This window comes from Podarcis erhardii (assembly GCF_964252035.2).
Source record: "Podarcis erhardii genome assembly, chromosome: 2".
Taxonomy (NCBI): Eukaryota; Metazoa; Chordata; class Lepidosauria; order Squamata; family Lacertidae; genus Podarcis; species Podarcis erhardii.
Genome location: NC_138498.1, coordinates 37,207,895 through 37,226,352, shown reverse-complemented (window position 1 = coordinate 37,226,352; position 18,458 = coordinate 37,207,895). Strand labels below are relative to the sequence as shown.

The following is an 18,458-nucleotide window of genomic DNA, read 5'->3' as shown; positions in this document are numbered from 1 at the left end:
CAATGGTGCTGATTCCCTGAAAGAGCTTGCAAGATCTCACCCAGATCTCATGAGGACTTTTGCTCTCCTTGACATCTTGCAAGACTTTGATGAGGTATCACAAGATCTTGCAGGAAACCAGCAGGAGATCAGCAGCTATACTGGCACCGCTCCTCTGGTAGAGGTGGGGGAGGGGCAGGAGGCATCCATGAGGCTGCTGCCTTGGGGGCTTCTGCTGCCTGAGGCAGCTACTTCATGCCACTTCATGGGTGGGCTGGCCTTCCCTGAGGTCCCTATGGGCATGCACACTGGTATTTGTTTACCTGTAAGCACATAGCTTTCTTATTATTTTTCCTCAGTCTACCAGATTTTCACAAAACAGCAGCCGTGTGTGTGTGTGTGTGTGTGTGTGTGTGTGTGTGTGTGTGTTGCTCCAAGCCAGGAAACCTGAGATGCATGGATATTTGTTTATATGTGCACATACACCTTTTGTGATCTATCATGCTTGCACAAAACAGCAGTCCAAAACTGGAAATAAGCAATGCCTCATTCCAAAGTAGGCAAGGATTTGGAGTTGTTCACATGAAAGGCTGCCTGTCGCTTCATTTCCTCCCCCTTTCCTCTCCATCTCCTGTACCCATGGGTGTACACAAATATTATTGAAAAGCATTGAAAGTGCTCGGTTATCTGAGGTTCTGCCCTCCCAGCAGAAGCCTGCCCCCCGCAATGTCCTATTTACAGTACAGGGTATTTTTACCCATGATTTCCCAAGAAAAGTTCAACAATTTTTATTTCCTATTAAAAAAAAAAAAAAGCCCAACAACTTTTGCTGCCCCTCCCCAAACAAAAGTCCTGACTACACCCATGGTAGCTAATCAGGAATGTATAATAGTGTCTGTCACCATAAATCAGCACTGGAGCCTTGGTTATAATAGAGAAGTCTTCTGAATGATCAGGGCAATGAACTTTTAAACCCAAGTCACAAGTATAATGAAATCTATGCAATGGGTTGCTGTGAACAGAGTGTTCCACCACCGTGTGTTCTTCTCAGCAGGGACAGTTGCTAAACTGATTTTAAAAAATGGTAACCATTTCTCTCAGACAGTAATGGCTATGGGCCCAGCTACGTGCTACTCAGTCACATTATGTTTTCATGTGATTTTTTAAAAAAACCACACACACACACACACACACACACACACACCAATATGTCTGCTGTTGAAGTTGAGCATGACAGGAGATATGCTTTTCTGTTTTCCCACACTAAAACCCCTCCCCCCCCAAAGCTACTTTTGTCTCATGGCACACTGCAATCCACCTGCACACATCTTCCTCTCTGCTTTTGCAACTTCTGCCGCTCATTCTGTAGAAGAAAATGTCAAGGGGAAAACCACATGGTTGAGCATTTTGTATAGGCTGGTCCATAGGCTTCTGCTTGTAGCCAAGGCTGCTCTTCCACTAGCACAGAATACTTTGGCCTCCAATCGATACTTCCTCTCCTCAACTGCGCCCCACCCCCATACAGCTGGAAAATTTGCTCCAGAGGATTGCAGAAGGAATGCAAGGAGAGGAAGGTTAAGTCCCATTGCACAAGTATAACTCTGCACTCGCAGCATTGGATACAACACATACAGTCCTGTTCTACCTCCTCTTTTTGGTGAAGAAAAATAACAAGAAAACTTACATTTCTTTTGAATCATAACCATGGAAAATCCATTTTTAAGCCAGAGGTCTTTTAAAAATAATAATAATAATAATAATAATCTAATTCATTGCTATTAATTATAGATGTTCCTCTTAGTTCCAAATCCAGTCTTTCTGAATTTACCAATATTTTTTCTTTTGCCACATCAAGAAACCGACATTCAACTGAACTGCAGATTCAAGAATGTGCATGTTCTTACACCAGTACAGTTGCCATGTGTAACCCATGAATTTTTCAAGGTTCTTGCCCATAGACGTTCATATCACAATAGACTTTAAAACATTCCAAAGAAGTCTGTTGCTTTATCCATTCAGATGCGCCTTAAGATTGACTTGTTCCATAATGGAGGGGAAAACACAACTAGTTTCTCTCTTTATATGGGTGGGAAAGATGACTGAACTGGGATTTCAAACGGGCAGGACCTATTGTTAGTATTCCCTCCCCTTTGCTAAAATATGTTTAGAATGAGAGTTCCACATTAAAGATCTCACCCCTGCTGTTAGACATCTATGATTTTCTGAAATAAAATATGTAATCGGCGCTTAAGCATTAGTTTGTGCAGACATGATGTTCCCCCCCCTTACCCCTGAAGGTTCATTTAAACTGAACTTGCTTCTGTACCACAAACATCCCTTTGGGACCCCTGCTCAACTCCTCATGGCAAGCTCACTGACTCCTGAATAGCAAATGATCAATCCCCAGTTGTCCCTAATTTCAATGAAGAATAAGTGCTAGACCCGTTCATCAAGGTATCAGAGTGATGGAGACCATCAGAAAAGTATGTTTTGGAAGCATAGTGATTTTTAATGGTGACACACTTCAGAGATGCTTGTTTCTACACAGTAAAGTTTAAGTTGAACATATAAAAATGTCACAAGTCACAGAGCATGTCCATCATCTAAAGTCTAAGGGATGGGAGAAATAACCTGAAGTTACAGATGTTTTTGGGACAGATGGGACGTGGGTGGCGCTGTGGGTTAAACCACAGAGCCTAGGACTTGCCAATCAGAAGGTTGGCGGTTCGAATCCCCGCGACGGGGTGAGCTCCCGTTGCTCGGTCCCTGCTCCTGCCAACCTAGCAGTTTGAAAGCACGTCAAAGTGCAAGTAGATAAATAGGTACCGCTCTGACGGGAAGGTAAACGGCATTTCCATGCACTGCTCTGGTTCGCCAGAAGCGGCTTAGTCCTGCTGGCCACATGACCCGGAAGCTGTACGCCAGCTCCCTCGGCCAATAAAGCGAGATGAGTGTCGCAACCCCACAGTCGGTCACAACTGGACCTAATGGTCAGGGGTCCCTTTACCTTTTACCTTTACAGATGTTTTTAGACATCCCATCACTTCCCTCTAAATTACATTAAACTGAAATCCTGCTGTAAGCAACTGCTCTGTTGTGCCTGCTAGAAGAAGCTATCTATTTACGTAAACACATGCTTGTTTCTACACAGTAAAGTTTAAGTTGAACATATAAAAATGTCACAAGTCACAGAGCATGTCCATCATCTAAAGTCTAAGGGATGGGAGAAATAACCTGAAGTTACAGATGTTTTTGGGACAAATGGGACGTGGGTGGCGCTGTGGGTTAAACCACAGAGCCTAGGACTTGCCAATCAGTAATACATACGTAATACGTATTATTATTATTTACGTATGTATTACGTAAATACATAACATAGCACCTTACTGGTCTTAGCTTTCATGATTTCTGAGACTAAAAGATAAACAACATGTTTTTGGAACTGGTGGGATTCAGGAAAATAGGATCTTGTATCTGAAAAGACCATTTCCTTTTAATAAATGAACACACTCAAAGTGGGGATTAGAAACCAAGGTCCCCCACAACCAGAGGTGCATGCTGTTTTCCATTCTGAATGTTAGGGAAGGGTTTCATTCAAATGTCCTACCATAAAGCAGACTTTAGGTCTGGAATGGGAAATATGGTACCATTCATATTTTGTTAGCAGGCTAGAGCTGATGAGTCCAACACCTGGAGGGCCACAGGTTCTCCATTCCTGCTTTTAATTCTGGATGGGGAATATCCCAGGGCTATCGTACTCATACCACAGAGACCCCAGATATAACTGCAGAAGACGTACCGGAAAGCATCATGACAGACTCCATTAATCCTGCTCAGAGGCATTATAAGTTTATGAAGCAATGGTTTTTCCATTTTCTCTTTCTGTTATTGTTTTTCTCTTCTTGGCAGGGTCCAAAGAGAACAACTGACCGCCATCTTCACCCTCTTAAAGGAAAAAACAGAAACATTTGGGGAGATGTCTGAAACTGACATCAAAGAACAGCTTAAGCTTTATGACATGTAGACTGCCTCACCACCGTTGGTTTTTAATTCTTTAGCACACTGGAGGCTGCAAAACTTTCAGCAAAAATACGTAGAACAAGATAATGTTTGCATTTTGGCCTATTTAAAATATTTAGTACTAGCTTTTATTCTGATTTTAGGAACTGATTTTTCCTAGAAGAAAAATGTCCTCTGGTTTTTTGTTTGAATATACCAACTGCTATTCCATTCAACGCACCAAACATTAATGTTACATTCGCATTGAGGGAAGATAACCTTAGTGTTACATGAAGATTCAATGTTTCCGAACCCAGCTGAAACAAGATAATTGTTTGAAATTATCTGTTTTGAGATAATGTAACCAATTAGGTAGAGTAATAAATGGTTGTTAGAAACATATTGTTGCTGGCAGCAAAGTAAATAATGCCAGCTACTTTCTCAACATATTATCTCCCATTTATTTCCAAATAAATCGATTTCTTAATTGTCATTGCATTTACCAGATTTCACACACTTGTTGACAAAACTTTCTCATGGATGCTGTGGAAGGCTAAAACCCTTTTTTTTTTAAGCTGATGATAAACATTAACTTAAAACTTTCACAAATAAAGATCTATGCTCATTCATGTTTAAGATGGGATTAATGAATATACTGCCTTTACCTTTTACCTTACTGCTAAAAGCACATTAGGAAATTTTATGAAAAGTTTGTTTTCATGTTATGTTTTCTTAAATAAATGTATTCTTGATATCTTAAATAAATGTATTCTTGTTTAACATACAAAAGGGGGGGACACTGTGTGTGCATGTACTGTTGATTAGAAGGACCATCTGGGCTTTGCATTTGTTCTTCTGCTATTTAATATAAGGCTAGCAGAAAGGAAGTGGGGCGGGGGAGATAGTCCCAAAATCTCAGGCTAGGATTAAAATAACACTTTATTCCAGTTTTCAATTCAAATTTCACATGCTTTCCCCTGGTAGGAATAAGCCATACAGCCTTTGAACTAAATACTCCATGACACATATAAGAACTCTCAGAATATAGTTATGTATTGACCCTGTATTCTCCAGTAAGATGGAGACTTTTATTTATTTTAAATGTCCACATTGCAATTCTCCACCCTTCAGTCCAGTATGGCTGTTCAGAAGGAGCAGTATTACAAGCTATCAACAAATTAATAAAATAAAATAAAAAATCTGAGCCCCTGGATCATTAAATGAGTAATAATACCTGCTTAGAATTTAAGGCAGAGATAAAATTAACACTTAACATGGAAATGAATCCATAGCTTGTTAAGCAGTGGGAGAGAAATGCATCTTGTCCAAAAGGACTCGGTGGGTGTAAGAACACATGCTGGGATATCTTCATTAAATAATAGACAATTCATGTATTATAACAGTGTGATCTTACTGAGAGTTGCTCACTGAGAGCTTCATTGATTTCATAAGACTTCCTCCTAATCAAGTGAGCATAAGATTGTCACCTGTAGTTTGGTGAAGAGCATAGGCAAAATGTTTTTTCCTCGGTATTCTATGCCATTTCTTTCCAACTCACTTTCATCAATAGAAAAGAAATCCTTTCGAAGACAAGTGTTTCAGTGGTGGCTACTTGCACCATTAGGCAGCATTGTCCCCATTCCCCACAAAACAACTTTTGCTTATAATTTGCCAGCTTCAAGTCAACTTGAACATTTAAGACAAGTCAGGAAGGTGCTACAATTGCATCGTCCATGAATTACGGTAACTGGATTGCACTCCAGCCACAAAAGCTGAGGCTGCCGAACAGACTCGAGCTATTCGACAGTGGAATTTGCTGCCAAGGAGTGTGGTGGAGTCTTCTTCTTTGGAGATCTTTAAGCAGAGGCTTGACAACCATAGGTCAGGAGTGCTCTGATGGTGTTTCCTGCTTGGCAGGGGGTTGGACTCGATGGCCCTTGTGGTCTCTTCCAACTCTATGATTCTATGACTCTTGGCCCCAGGGTCTTGTTTAATAACTGTTACAGCTATTAACTTTCTGTATCTTGTATTTTTTAGATCCCATTATGATTTATGTGGAAATCGTTCCATTTGATTGGGCACTTTCTGATGAGTTTTATTTATTGCTGATGACTTTTGTCATGTTTGCAATTATGTAAATTATATGCTGCTAAGCAGCACAATCCTAACCATGTCTACTACTGTACTCAGATATAAGTTCTATTGAATTCAGGGAAGTAGGGTTAGGGTTAAGCATACGTGGGCAGCCCACTGTGTTTATGGCGCAGTAACTATTTTTAAATGTGCACCTACACATATAAATCAGCCCAGGCACATTTGTTGCATATAAAAACACATGCAGTTTTTAGGTATAGCTTGGCCATCTTTGTTCCTCCCTCCACACTGCGCATGCGTGATCTGCCGTCCTGCGCTGCTGTCACCTCCGCCAGGCGGAGAGCGGAGCGAGGGCTAAACTGAACCACGAACTGAGGCCTCCAGGCGACTCTCTACACATTGCGAGTCTAGGATACAGTAGCGAGCCGCGCCGCACCAGGTGCGCACGCGCGCTTCCCTCCTCGGTCCGGAAGAAGGGTCATTGGCTACGGCGGCTGCGTGGGTCCTTTTCCCGCTCGATGTTAAATGGGAAGCTGCTCCCTGCTCGCGGTCACACGCCGCTGTCGTCGTTTGTCCGGCGCTCGCGGTGACGGAGAGAGGGGGACGACGACGACGAGCGTTTCCAGGGCAACGGCCCGTTGCCTCTTCGCTCCTCTCTGGCGAGGAAGCGCCCGGGGCCTAGCGGAGTTCGTGGGAGGGGGGCGCCTCAGAAACTCCCGCGCCTCTCTCGGGAGCTGAGACCCGGGGAGGGTGGCGAGGGGGTAGAGAAGGGCGCCTGGGCTGGACCCCTCCGCTCTCGCGCTTCTTCCGGCTGCAGAGTAACCGCCGCCTCGGCCTTCCACCTCGAAGGGCCCTACATTTCGCCTCCCGCCTTAAAAGGTCGCTCACTTGTGCTGCTAGGCTGCCGCCCCCTCAGTGCTGGACGTGAAGCACCTCAGTGCTGAGCCTACAAAGCACCTGCCCCAAGAGACAGGCAGCGCCCTATATTTATAGGTTATTTTGGGGCCTGGGGTTTCCCTTATACCTGCAATAAAATTTGGGCCTTTAGAGCAACCTATAGCTTCCCTGACATCTCCCCGTTGTTTCTGCCATGGAGCCAGTCAAGAGGCCCAGTGACGACAGCCTTGTCGTCCCCGATATGCCAGAAAACAAGCTTCCCAGGGAACCCAACCCTAAAGACAGTCCCCCGAACCCATCCCTCATGAAAGCCTTGGAGGCGGTTTTAATCGCTGGCCGGCGTGGCTTGCTTGGCCCAGAAGCCATGGCGGCAGCGGGAGGCACCCCGGAATTGAATCCGGGAGGCAGCAACGGAGTGGCCCCTCCGGCAGTAGACCCTCCGGGAGGCCTGAATCCTATTCCCCGCTTGGAAGGAGGGGGGAAGAAGAAGAAGGCTGTCAATGAGATGCGTACGTCTGTGATAACTGCCGTGCAACAGGTGATGGGTAAGTCAAACAAGGCGCCCTCCAATATGGTGGGGCTGCAACCTCAAGCCAGATGCTCCGAAACACAAACCTGCAGGGATTGCCATTTCCATGCCACTGTATCTTGTCCCACACTTGTTTGGAAAAAATGGCAGCAAGTGAGTGAGGATGGAAAAGCCTCCAAACCACAGCTGCCTAGTGTGGCATGACTGTGGTAATTGTGCCAACTATATATCTAGCTGCAACTCACTGAGAGCAAGGGTAGATTTTTCTTTATTTAGCAGGAAACGGAAAGTTTTGTCTCTGTGTCCCATGGCCTTTGACAAGGCCAGAAAGGATAGAATTAATTGTGGAATATTAGAAAATGCAGAAAACACATGTTGTGGTATAAATTGATTGTGCACCCCACACCATAAACTTCTGAATTAATAATGCAGATTTTTAGTGACTGCGTTAAAGTGGGCAAGTGGAACAATTAAGGCAATGGAATACCCATTATGAAACCAGAAAATAGTAAATAAAGAGTTGAAAAAGAATATGGGCACAAATGCAATGGTATATAAAATCCTGAAATATTTAGAAAAAGCAATTGCTGAATCAGTGTAGGTACCATACTATATGTGATAAGCTTTAATGTTATTGTGTCATACAGCAAGTCAGACAATGCATGATCAGCAGGTCCTTATACTTCTGAACAATAGATGTAAGTACTGTAGAAGAAGACGATCTTTATTGTCTTGTGCTTCTGGCCTCTCTTTGTCTAGCATTTGGTTCTGCCTATAGCTGATCCAAAGATACTGTATTAAAAAAGCAATCATATGTTTGTCTTACACTGAGACCAACAATATGTTGCTGCTTTGCCAGAAAAAAGGCTGCCATATCCAGTGCATACTCAGACTGGGAGTGGGGAAACACACTACTTGGAAAATACACAAAAAGGGAAACAGTGCCACTGTCCATCAATCTGGTGCTATGCGGAACATGCTGCGTATAATGCAGACATGAAGGGAGCCAGTAAGCCAAGCTGGGGACATTTTGGCCATGCCATTGTGCCCATAACATGTACAAAGTGCTGACAACTGGGCAGCAGTCACATTCAAGGGGCCCTTCTGGTGCTGTCTGCTAAAGTGGTAGCAAACATACTTAGGTGATTACTGGCTCGAAGGCAAAACATTTTACCCCTCTAGCAAACCCCAATGGAAGAAAAGCATAGAATCAAGTGGTAGCAACAAACAAGAGAATGCAATAGTGCTGTCTCCAAGCAAGCGTGAACAAACTCAGGAGGTTGCTGGCTCAAATCCATACCAGCCATTGTTCCTTGATCAAGTACACTTGTGGAAATACTTGAGTGAATGCATACATGTATCCAGGGGTAGTGGTCCAAATACTATCAAGTGAAAAATACATTGTAGCTCACATAAAATATTGCCTGGGAACAACTGGGACAGTATGCTCTCAAGGTCGCGCTGATTGCTGGGAAGGATCCAGCAGTGCACCAGGAGCAGGATTCATACAGCATCAAAATCCAGGTATGCATCACCAGAGACTTCTTCAGGACTGAGGGCAAGCATGTAGCAGAGGCAGGTGCCCTTGGATATCATGTTGCTGGACCAAAGAAAGTGGGGAGATTGCCTACCTGCCTGGGGGCATATCGACAGCAAGAAGATAGTAGTCCTTTCACCCTGAAACCATCTCTGCTAGGGACAGGGAGCACCCTGCAGACATGCCCACCATGTTGCTGGATAAGTCTTGCAAAAACGGCAGCCTAAAGTTTTGTACTGCTGAGCAGTGCTCAATAACACTGTGGGCATGCCTTAAAGATGGGAACAGTCACTGTGACCAGCATAAGAGAGGCTCATCACTCAGCCACCTTTCCTAGTTGACCATTAATAAATTCAGCTGGAAATTAAAAGTTTTTCAACTACAGAAATTTTGAATGCTGCATTTGGGTGCCCAGAATTTCTGTGGCACCAAAGAATCTCATTGGCTTTAAGAAATTTCTGAAGTACATATTTTTATTTTGGATCTCCATACGTGGTTCATGTGGTTTGCTATAGCTTATCCAGCAAAAAACTAGACAGCCTGCTGCAGACGTATGTTTCCAGAAATGTTCTGTGTGCATGCATAGGTGCTATGCACATAATTCCTTCCCTCAGCTACCCCAGGTCAAATAATCAATGATAGCACTGGGAGCAGAGAGCTAGATTTGGTCTCCCTTATTAATGCCGTAATTGGTGAAGGTGTGACTGTGGCAACATTAGACTGGAAGCAGTGACTTTTAGTTATCAAATCCACTTTACCTTTATGACCAATATATGTCTCATCTCCTTTGCTTAAACACCTGGATCTATTTGTACATCATGCACATTTCTGAGTTCCACTTAGTTACTGGTAGGGCACTCTGCTCTGGATTGCATGGGCTGTGGGAAGCTTGGGGGGGGGGTGACCAGCTTCATAGTAGAGTATTATACTTGTTCATCTTCTCTTCCAGTGGTATGATTCTGTGTTCTTGAAACAAAACAAGGTTCAGATAATTTTTTCTACCCTAGTTTTTCAAGTTATGTGTGACTTTGTTAAGATGTAGTTTTGTTTTGTGCGTTTTTAAAACCTTGTTTGTTGCCATATATTGTTTATATTTATCTTAAATATTAATCCATCTAATAAAAAGAAACCAGCTAATTACAGTCAGATGCTCTTTTTGGAAGTGTTCTTTTTCCTCTCTGGTGCTTTTGTTCAAAACTTCTATGGAACTGAGTTACAGGTGGTAGGTATAATTCACATTCCACAGATGTCAAAGTGTAATGATTGCGACTTGTGCCCCTTATTTTTCTCTGTGTGCGGATTTTGAAGCTAATGGAGCCAAAAAGAATCTACTGCATTATGTCACTGCAGTTTTGATACTTTAAAAAAACTCTCAAACCAGGTTCTTAGCACCACCTGCCATTCAAATGGCCATCTCCATGCTCTTGCCTATTTTCACCACTCACTGAATTTTGCTGTCTTCCTACTCTTACTGCTGTGGTTGATTATATCCTCCTCCTTCATTCTAAATGACACTAGTCTCATCACAGAGGTAAGTAGGCTAATCTTGCTGGTTCCCCTCTTACCTAATAAAACTCTTTGTATTAATCGTACGAAAAAATGCAGCATATCACCTGCAGTTGTCAAGACCTGCAGTATTTGTTTGCTGATGGAGGAGAGGCAGGTTTGAGTGCAGGGTTTGACTCTTAAAAAAAATAAAGAGAGAGGTGCATCTTTTCTGTTTGCCTGAATTTTGGTTCATACAGATATGTTTGTGAAAACAGCAGTGGTGAGATCTGCTAAAACTGCACAGAGTTCACTGAACTGGGCAAACAGAATACTGTACAGATGCACTCTCTTTCTCCTTTCTCTGCCATTTATATATGTAAAATATAGTTTAACAACACAAAATTAAGCATGTTAACTCCAAAGTCAGTTCCATATGCCCAGTGGCCATTACTCCTTACCATGTATGCTAAGGATCGCAGCATAAGATTACCATGTTTTGGCCATGCTAAAATTCTGAGGTGGCAAGAAAATGAGGCATGCCAAATTGCCTCTACTTGCTGGTTTCTGCTGTGGCCTTTCCTCGTGGGGGAAATTGCTCCAGAATGCTTATTCCTGTGAAAGCAGCTTAATGGCCTTTCTTGGTCAGAAAAAACACTTTATTGCACCTTCTTCAATTCAGGTCAGATTGAGCTGCATTTGCTACAGCTAGGTACACTATAGCCTCAGGTTCATAAGTGGGTGAGTGCAGATGTCAGGATCACTCAGCTCCTGTTGTCTTCCCTGCTTGCATATCATCTGGGCTGCTGCTCATAGTGGAAGGATTAGTGTTGCTGAGACTGGTTCTGCAGCCAGCTCTTTTCATGACCCGTGGCAGTGATAGTCCTGTCACCTGTTCCTGAAAACCAGTGCTTACAGCTGAAGGAGCGGGATATCCTTTTTTGTGTGCTTCCTCGTGTGCTGAGCTCAGCTGCACTGTTCACCCTACCCCATCCTTGATCCTCTTAGTGGGTTTTCCTCAGTCAGTTGTCTTAACAGGCTTCTGCGAATGTTTTAATTCTGCTGCTAATAATAATAATAATAATAATAATAATAATAATAATAATAATAAATTTTATTTATATCCCGCCCTCCCCAGCCGAAGCCGGGCTCAGGGCGGCTAACAACACTAAAACAGTACAACATTATAAAAACATTATAAAAATTAATTAAAATCAGAATTGATGGCAACCATAAACTAAAGTTTTGTAAAGATTGCCAAAGGAGGGAGTCAGGCTGCGCCCTGACCAAAGGCCAGGTGGAACAGCTCTGTCTTGCAGGCCCTGCAGAAAGATGTCAAGTCCTGCAGGGCCCTTGTCTCTTGTGACAGAGCGTTCCACCAGGTTGGAGCCGCAGCCGAAAAAGCCCTGGCTCTAGTTGAGGCCAGCCTAACCTCTCTGTGGCCTGGGACCTTCAAGTTGTTTTTATTTGAAGACCGTAAGTTCCTCTGTGGGGCATACCAGGAGAGGCGGTCCTGTAGGTACGAGGGCCCTAGGCCGTATAGGGCTTTGAAGGTTAAAACCAGCACCTTAAACCTGCTCCTGTACTCCACCGGGAGCCAGTGCAGCTGGTGTAGCACCGGATGAATGTGATCTCTAAGTGAAGACCCCGTAAGGAGTCTCGCTGCGGCATTCTGCACCCGCTGGAGTCTCTGGGTCAGTCTCAAGGGCAGCCCCACGTAGAGCGAGTTACAATAATCCAGTCTGGAGGTGACCGGCGCGTGGATCACAGTGGCTAGGTCAGGGCGAGAGAGGTAAGGAGCCAACTGGTTAGCTTGGCGGAGATGAAAAAATGCCGCCTTTGTTATAGCTGCAATCTGTGCCTCCATGGAGAGGGAGGTATCGAAGATTACACCCAAACTCTTAACCCAAACTCTATTAGTGGACTTCTGTCTTCTCAAAAGTGCAGCTAGCTTGGTCTCTTGATTTTGGTCTGGAGAGAATGCTGATCAAATTTTCTAGCATATTAACATGTTTATAGATTTTAAATTTCAGTCTTTAACCTTTTAGTACTAGCGCTTTCAGGATGGAGGAACAGTAAGCTAGTGCAGGGGTCAATCTGAAGCAGTTGAACTAATGTGGCATTTTACTTTTAGGTGCTGGAAGACAGCAACCTCCCCCAAAGGAAATCTGGATATGTGGCAATTCTGTGATCTTGGCATCAAAGAAGAGAGCTAAAAGTCTACCACATGGATTGCAGTTGGGCATCTCTGTTTCAAGGGCATATGTGTATTGGCATGGGATACAGGCAATGAAGTGGGAACAGCTCATGCCTCTTCTGCATGAAATTTATCATCTCCGTTCTTCTCCATCCCTTATAATAATTCATATTGGAGAAGATGATCTACTTCCCAATGATAACTTGTCTCTCATTATATCCATGAAAAATGACTTGGGCATTCTTAAAAGAGCATTCCCAAATGCTACCATAGTTTGGTCTTCACTGTTGCCAAGACGTGCTTGCAAGATGGACCAAAATCCTGAACAGATAGCGAAAGCTCAAAAGCATGTTAACAAGAAAATGGTAGGCTTTTGTAATGAAATTGGTGTACACTTTCTGTCGCATAACTTGATTACGTCTGATAAAGCAAACCTGTTTTTGCCTGATGTCAATGACCTATCTGATGCAGGGGCTGATTTATTCTTGGCAGACCTGAAGAAAGTCCTGCGGTTCTATCAGGTTTTGGGATAGTTGGGAAGATGCTAGTAATATGTGTTGGTTTTGTCAGAAAGAATGGGTTTGTTGCTGCTTGACCATCATATAGTGTCTTACAAATTGCACACTTGGATGAATACGAGTGGATATGGGCTTCCTGTTCCTAGGTAGCTTTGAACTGCATTTTACATATATAGATGACATAGGTTGATAGATATGTTCCTCTGACTAATCTCTGCAACGATAGGACTGTCTAATAACAGATGAAGGAAACTGTTCCCTTTTAACATGAAGATTTTCAATGTATACACTCATTGTTAATGAAACTGTACATTTTGATTTCTTTGAGGGAAACTTGTAAGATGGTATAATGAAAAATGCTGTGGACCAGGTATCTGCTTACTGCTCTGTCTGCAAGGCATTATTCAGAGAGGCACATGTATGTAACTAGTCATTATAAGGAACCCAAGCAAAAACAGGTGAAACAGTTTTTCAGATGTTAACAAATTGTATGTGCAAGTGTATTGGGTAGACAGGGGAAATGAGACCACACAAAGTATGCATATACGTGTTTTTCAGCATTGAATATTTGCATTTGCATTGATTCTCTCTTGCAGTCAACAAATTGCTTACTCCAGCTGGTCACTGAATGCTATGCACTATTCCAGAGTAAGCCATTTGAGGGTTGTGAGTCATTTGAGGGCTGAGTTTCTGCCGCAGACTAGTTGCATTGTCTAGAAGAGGTCATTTGGAGCAATAATTGGCTGTGATTCCCAACCATCATTCCCTAGTGTGGTGGCGCTTAGGAAGTATTCATTGTCTATTGCCATTTGTACCAGTTTATATCTCTCTCCCCCCCCCCCAATCTTACTATTTGTAATTCTGATATACGTTTTCCCACTTTGACTACCTTAAGGACATGGAATTACATCTGGTGGGAAAGACTTGCTTAATACAAGTACAGGGAACCTCCATATTACCTCTTCAGTATCCATAATTAATTATAATTACAGTCAACCCTATTGGACCATGAGAGAAAATCCACACAGCCCCAGCATCATAATACTGTTATTAGGACCTCAGAGTAGTGAACTAACCTTCTTGTTTCACTCTTTATCGGGATGAATATGGAATGCACACGCAAAAAGGAAGAGGACAGGGAGAGAAGAGGAAAAGGTGTTGCTAGTAAGAGCGCAGTGGAAGTCGCATGTGCTATATGTGATTGCCTTAGCACAGCGATTCAGGAAAACGTTTGCCAAATGATTAGGTCTGTTTATGCCATGTGCAAATGATTTGAAACAAAGAATCAGTGACCACGCTCACTTTGGAAATTGCAAAGCCAGCACTTGAACCTGTCTCTGATTTGGTTTTGAATCACTACTCAGGTATTTTCAAAGGGGGGGTGGCCATTGATTCTTTGTCCCAATGCTCTCTGGTGCAACCTGAACCATCTGTACTTGGCATAAACTAACCTAATCAATCTGCAAGGGGCTTCTCCGTTACTGGTGATAGGGCTTCTACCATGCCCTCTACCAGCAACAGATCTCTTCTCTCCATGACACCTTGTTTTGTTTAACAACCTGTCTGACAAAGAGGATTGTGAAATTTGAAAAACTAGCCACTTATTTTGTGACATCTAGTTAAAACTCCTAATTAAGTATTGTAAAGTGGCTGCCATTTCCATAATTAATAGAAATTGCTATTACAATTTTCTGTGCTTTTTTTGTCAGAATGATGATAAATGATTTGCCCATGGTGGCGGCGTTTATGTTTTCTCCCCCACCCCCTTTACTATTTTGTATTGAATTCACAAGCTGTCATTTAGTATAGGGAGGTCAGGATAATGTTGTAAACTGTATTATGACCAAAGAACATATTCATCAGTTTGTTGGGGTTTCGTCTAAGCTTGAGGATGAGCTTATCTATGCAGGTCAGATATAGGTGCAGAAGTAAGAAGTTCCATATGTGGTTTTTAATAAAAACTTAAGAAACCGTATTGTGCAAATAATCAAATGGAATTAGCAGCAGAGGCCAATACTCTTCCGGATAATTCTTTGGCAGTCATGGAATCATCCAAGACAGAAGGAGAAATGGGTTTATGTTTGGCTACCTGAATTTTTATTATCTATTTTTGCAACATGAATCTCAGTGTAAATATTACAATAGAACCATAACTTTGACTTTGTGCAGTAGTGCCTTGCAGTGCTTTTTTTTATCTCAGAATAGTTACTGTTAACTGATGCAACAGAGTTAGAGGTAAGTTGCTAGAAAAACTGCTCCATCTGGAATGAAGATGGAGGCAAATGTTTCCTATGGCTCATGCTGTTCGATATAGCCACATCACTACAGGAACTTAAGTGGATATGGACATCTGTGAATAAAAGGTGAGCAAAAACAGGGAAAAATGGAGACGCCTGCAAAACCAAGGAACTGCTATTTTTGTGAATTTTTTATATATACACTTGAGTTACACACTTAGTCTGTATCTTGTTTTGCTTCGAGTAGGATGAGGCTTTGCCTAAACTATCTACAGAATTGGATCTTTGCAAAATGTGATAGTATATGCCAGAAGCAAAGGTCACAGGAGCAAGCAAAGGGATCTCTAAACCAAGATGTCTAGAGAGAATTGCAACTTGTGAAGACATTTGAAGAATCAAAATTGTACTGTGATGGAAATGCAAACATGTCTTGACTGTATATTACTTCGTAACATATAAATGTAAAAAATTGTATGCAGGCAAAGGTTGTGTCCTGTAGACCTGCTACTGTTGTGTTTCTTCATGTTATGTTAAAGCAGTTGCCTTGCTTTGGAACTAAATCTGTTTTTGTACATTATATTGAGTTGCTACCCACAACACTGTTGCTTAATTTTGTTAAGATTCTCAGCCTGTTTCTGTTATACATCACCACAGTGTTTAAATTGCACAATAATGAAAATAACAGAGAGTCTGGTGGCACCTACCAAGGATGGGGTGTTTATGCTTTTGTCAATGCAGCCTTGTTAATTGTTACAATACTTATTTTGCTTTTACGTTATTATCACTGTCCTTTTGCATTTCTCTTGAACTAACCCCTGTCAAACCCCCCCCCCCATGTATGTACATATCCACGCCAATTGGGGATTGCACTTCAGCAGGGGTGGGGAACCAGTGGGCTGCAACTCCCATCAGCCCCAACCAACATGCCCTGTGATCGGGCAAGATGGGAATTGCAGATCAGCAGCAGATTCCCCACTCTTGCACATCATGTATCTGCTTAAGTGGATTCTGGTCCATGAAAGCTGATCCTATAATGAATTTGTTAGTCCTTGTGCTGCCACAAGACTCTTTATTGGTTTTGGTGCGCCAGCCTAACACAGCTGTCCCTCTGGGAATTGTAACAAAATAAATAATTCTTCATTAAAGGGCAGCTGCAAACTGATTTTGGAAACAGTTCCTTTATCAGCTGGCAATGATGACATTACTTTATACTATGAGGATTCTTCTCTAGAAGGAAGGGTTTTATCTAAATCATGAACAGGGAACCTTTGGCCCTCCCAGAGGTTGCTGAACTACAGCTCCCTTCAGCCCTAGTAAGCATGTCCAATGGACAGGGGTAATGGGAGTTGTAGATAAATAACATCTGGAGGACGAAAGGTTCTCCACACCTGATCTAAATCATCTTTTTGTGGACATGCTGCTGTCAGCCTTGAGGCCCTATACATGTATTGCTCACATATGGGGCAATATTGGGGAGCAGGGCTGTGCTTTCTGTCCTGCCCCCAATATTAGATGTACTTCCTTCAGCAACTATACCCAGTTGTCTTTAGAGCAAGAATTCTCAAAAGGAAAACCATGTGCACCAGAACAAAAAGCAAGAAGTTTGGGGGCTGTAACGATGGGAACAGTAGCACATCTTGTCTATTCTGAATCTTGCATACCATTTCAATTGTAATATCCTGAATGTGTTTCAGGGCGGAATTCTTACTCAATGTTGATAGACATGACAAAGATGTTGGTATCAGTATTCCTGGAATAACACACAGGGAACTTTGTATAATAGAGTAAAGTGACTGAATTCTTTAGACAGGTGTGAAATTAATTTTCAGGTTCAGTTATTACTTTCATCGTGGACACAGGCATTCATGTCTCAAGTTAATTCTTCCCGGTTAGGAGTCTTTAATTTATGAAGATAATGTTTTGGCCAGTTATATGACAAATGCATTTTTCCCCTAGAAATAAAGCATCTTTCTTTATTACAACCAAAATGTGTTTCACTGTTGATGTTTATAAAAGATAATACTTTTTCTTAGTCATGTTTAGCACAAACATGTACATAGGGTTCGAGTTAAACTAAGGAAATATTCACTCAGTGCCACATACTATACTACACTACAACACTACAATTTTTGACTTGATTTATTAAGTCAGGAATGCGGGTGGTGCTGTGGTCTAAACCACAGAGCCTAGAGCTTGCCGATCAGAAGGTTGGCTGTTCAAACCCCACACGACAGGGTGAGCTCCCGTTGTTTGATCCCAGCTCCTGCCCACCTAGCAGTTCGAAAGCACATCAAAGTGCAAGTAGATAATTAGGTACCGCTCTGGCGGGAAGGTAAACAGCGTTTCCGTGTGCTGCTCTGGTTCGCCAGAAGTGGCTTAGTCATGCTGGCCACATGACCCGGAAGCTGTCTGCGGACAAACGCTGGCTCCCTTGGCCTATAGAGCGAGATGAGCGCCACAACCCCAGAGTCGTCTGCGACTACACCTAATGGTCAGGGGTACCTTTACCTAATAAGTCAGCACAGGAGAGGGAAAGCAAAGGGACAAATGAGTAATTAATAATAATAATAATGATAATAATAAATTTTATTTATACCCCGCCCTCCCCAGCTGAAGCTGGGCTCAGGGCGGCTAACAACAATCAAAACAATCCAACATTTTAAAAACCTTTCATTATAAAAATTAATTAAAATCAAATTGATGGCAACCATTAAGCAAAATTCTGTGCAGATTGCCAGAGGAGGGGGTCAGGCTGCGCCCTGACCAAAGGCCTGGTGGAACAGCTCTGTCTTACAGGCCCTGCGGAAAGATGTCAGGTCCCGCAGGGCCCTAGTCTCTTGTGTGTTTTTTTTTATTTGTTTTTTTTATTAAGGGTTTTCTTGTTTTACAGTGTAAGTGTAATGCCTCGTATTTTTTTCCCCCCATGTAACATTTTTACAAATCCATTTCATTTGTTGAGGCACAAGCACGCTGACACCAAACTACA

The 18,458-nt window shown here is 42.6% G+C and overlaps 2 protein-coding genes and 1 long non-coding RNA gene across 4 annotated transcripts in view; 2 read left to right on the top strand and 1 right to left on the bottom strand.

The window, feature by feature from the left end:
* JMJD6 (jumonji domain containing 6, arginine demethylase and lysine hydroxylase) overlaps positions 1-4,550 on the top strand; it is a 93,477-nt gene extending 88,927 nt beyond the window's left edge. The window contains exon 9 of one of the 2 annotated variants that reach the window (XR_014153601.1): positions 3,889-3,933. Coding sequence is in view for 1 of the 2 variants with exons in the window: in XM_081850801.1 (XP_081706927.1) it covers positions 3,889-4,003 (115 nt within the window). In the remaining variant the exon portion in view is untranslated. Of the gene's footprint in view, positions 1-3,888 lie in introns of both variants that reach the window. The other variant, XM_081850801.1, reaches the window with a different exon arrangement.
* A 1,576-nt stretch (positions 4,551-6,126) lies between these two features.
* LOC309335664 (uncharacterized protein) lies at positions 6,127-16,179 on the top strand. The gene is made up of 2 exons (XM_081850900.1): positions 6,127-7,514; positions 12,655-16,179. Exons 1-2 carry the CDS (start codon positions 7,163-7,165, stop codon positions 13,248-13,250), a joined length of 948 nt encoding a protein of 315 aa, XP_081707026.1. The 5' UTR covers positions 6,127-7,162; the 3' UTR covers positions 13,251-16,179.
* Positions 10,077-12,659, bottom strand: LOC309335736. Its single transcript, XR_014153686.1, has 2 exons — positions 12,433-12,659; positions 10,077-11,585 (listed from the first exon to the last, which is right to left on the bottom strand). It is a non-coding gene; the product is annotated as an uncharacterized lncRNA (long non-coding RNA).
* Positions 16,180-18,458: the final 2,279 nt, after the last annotated feature.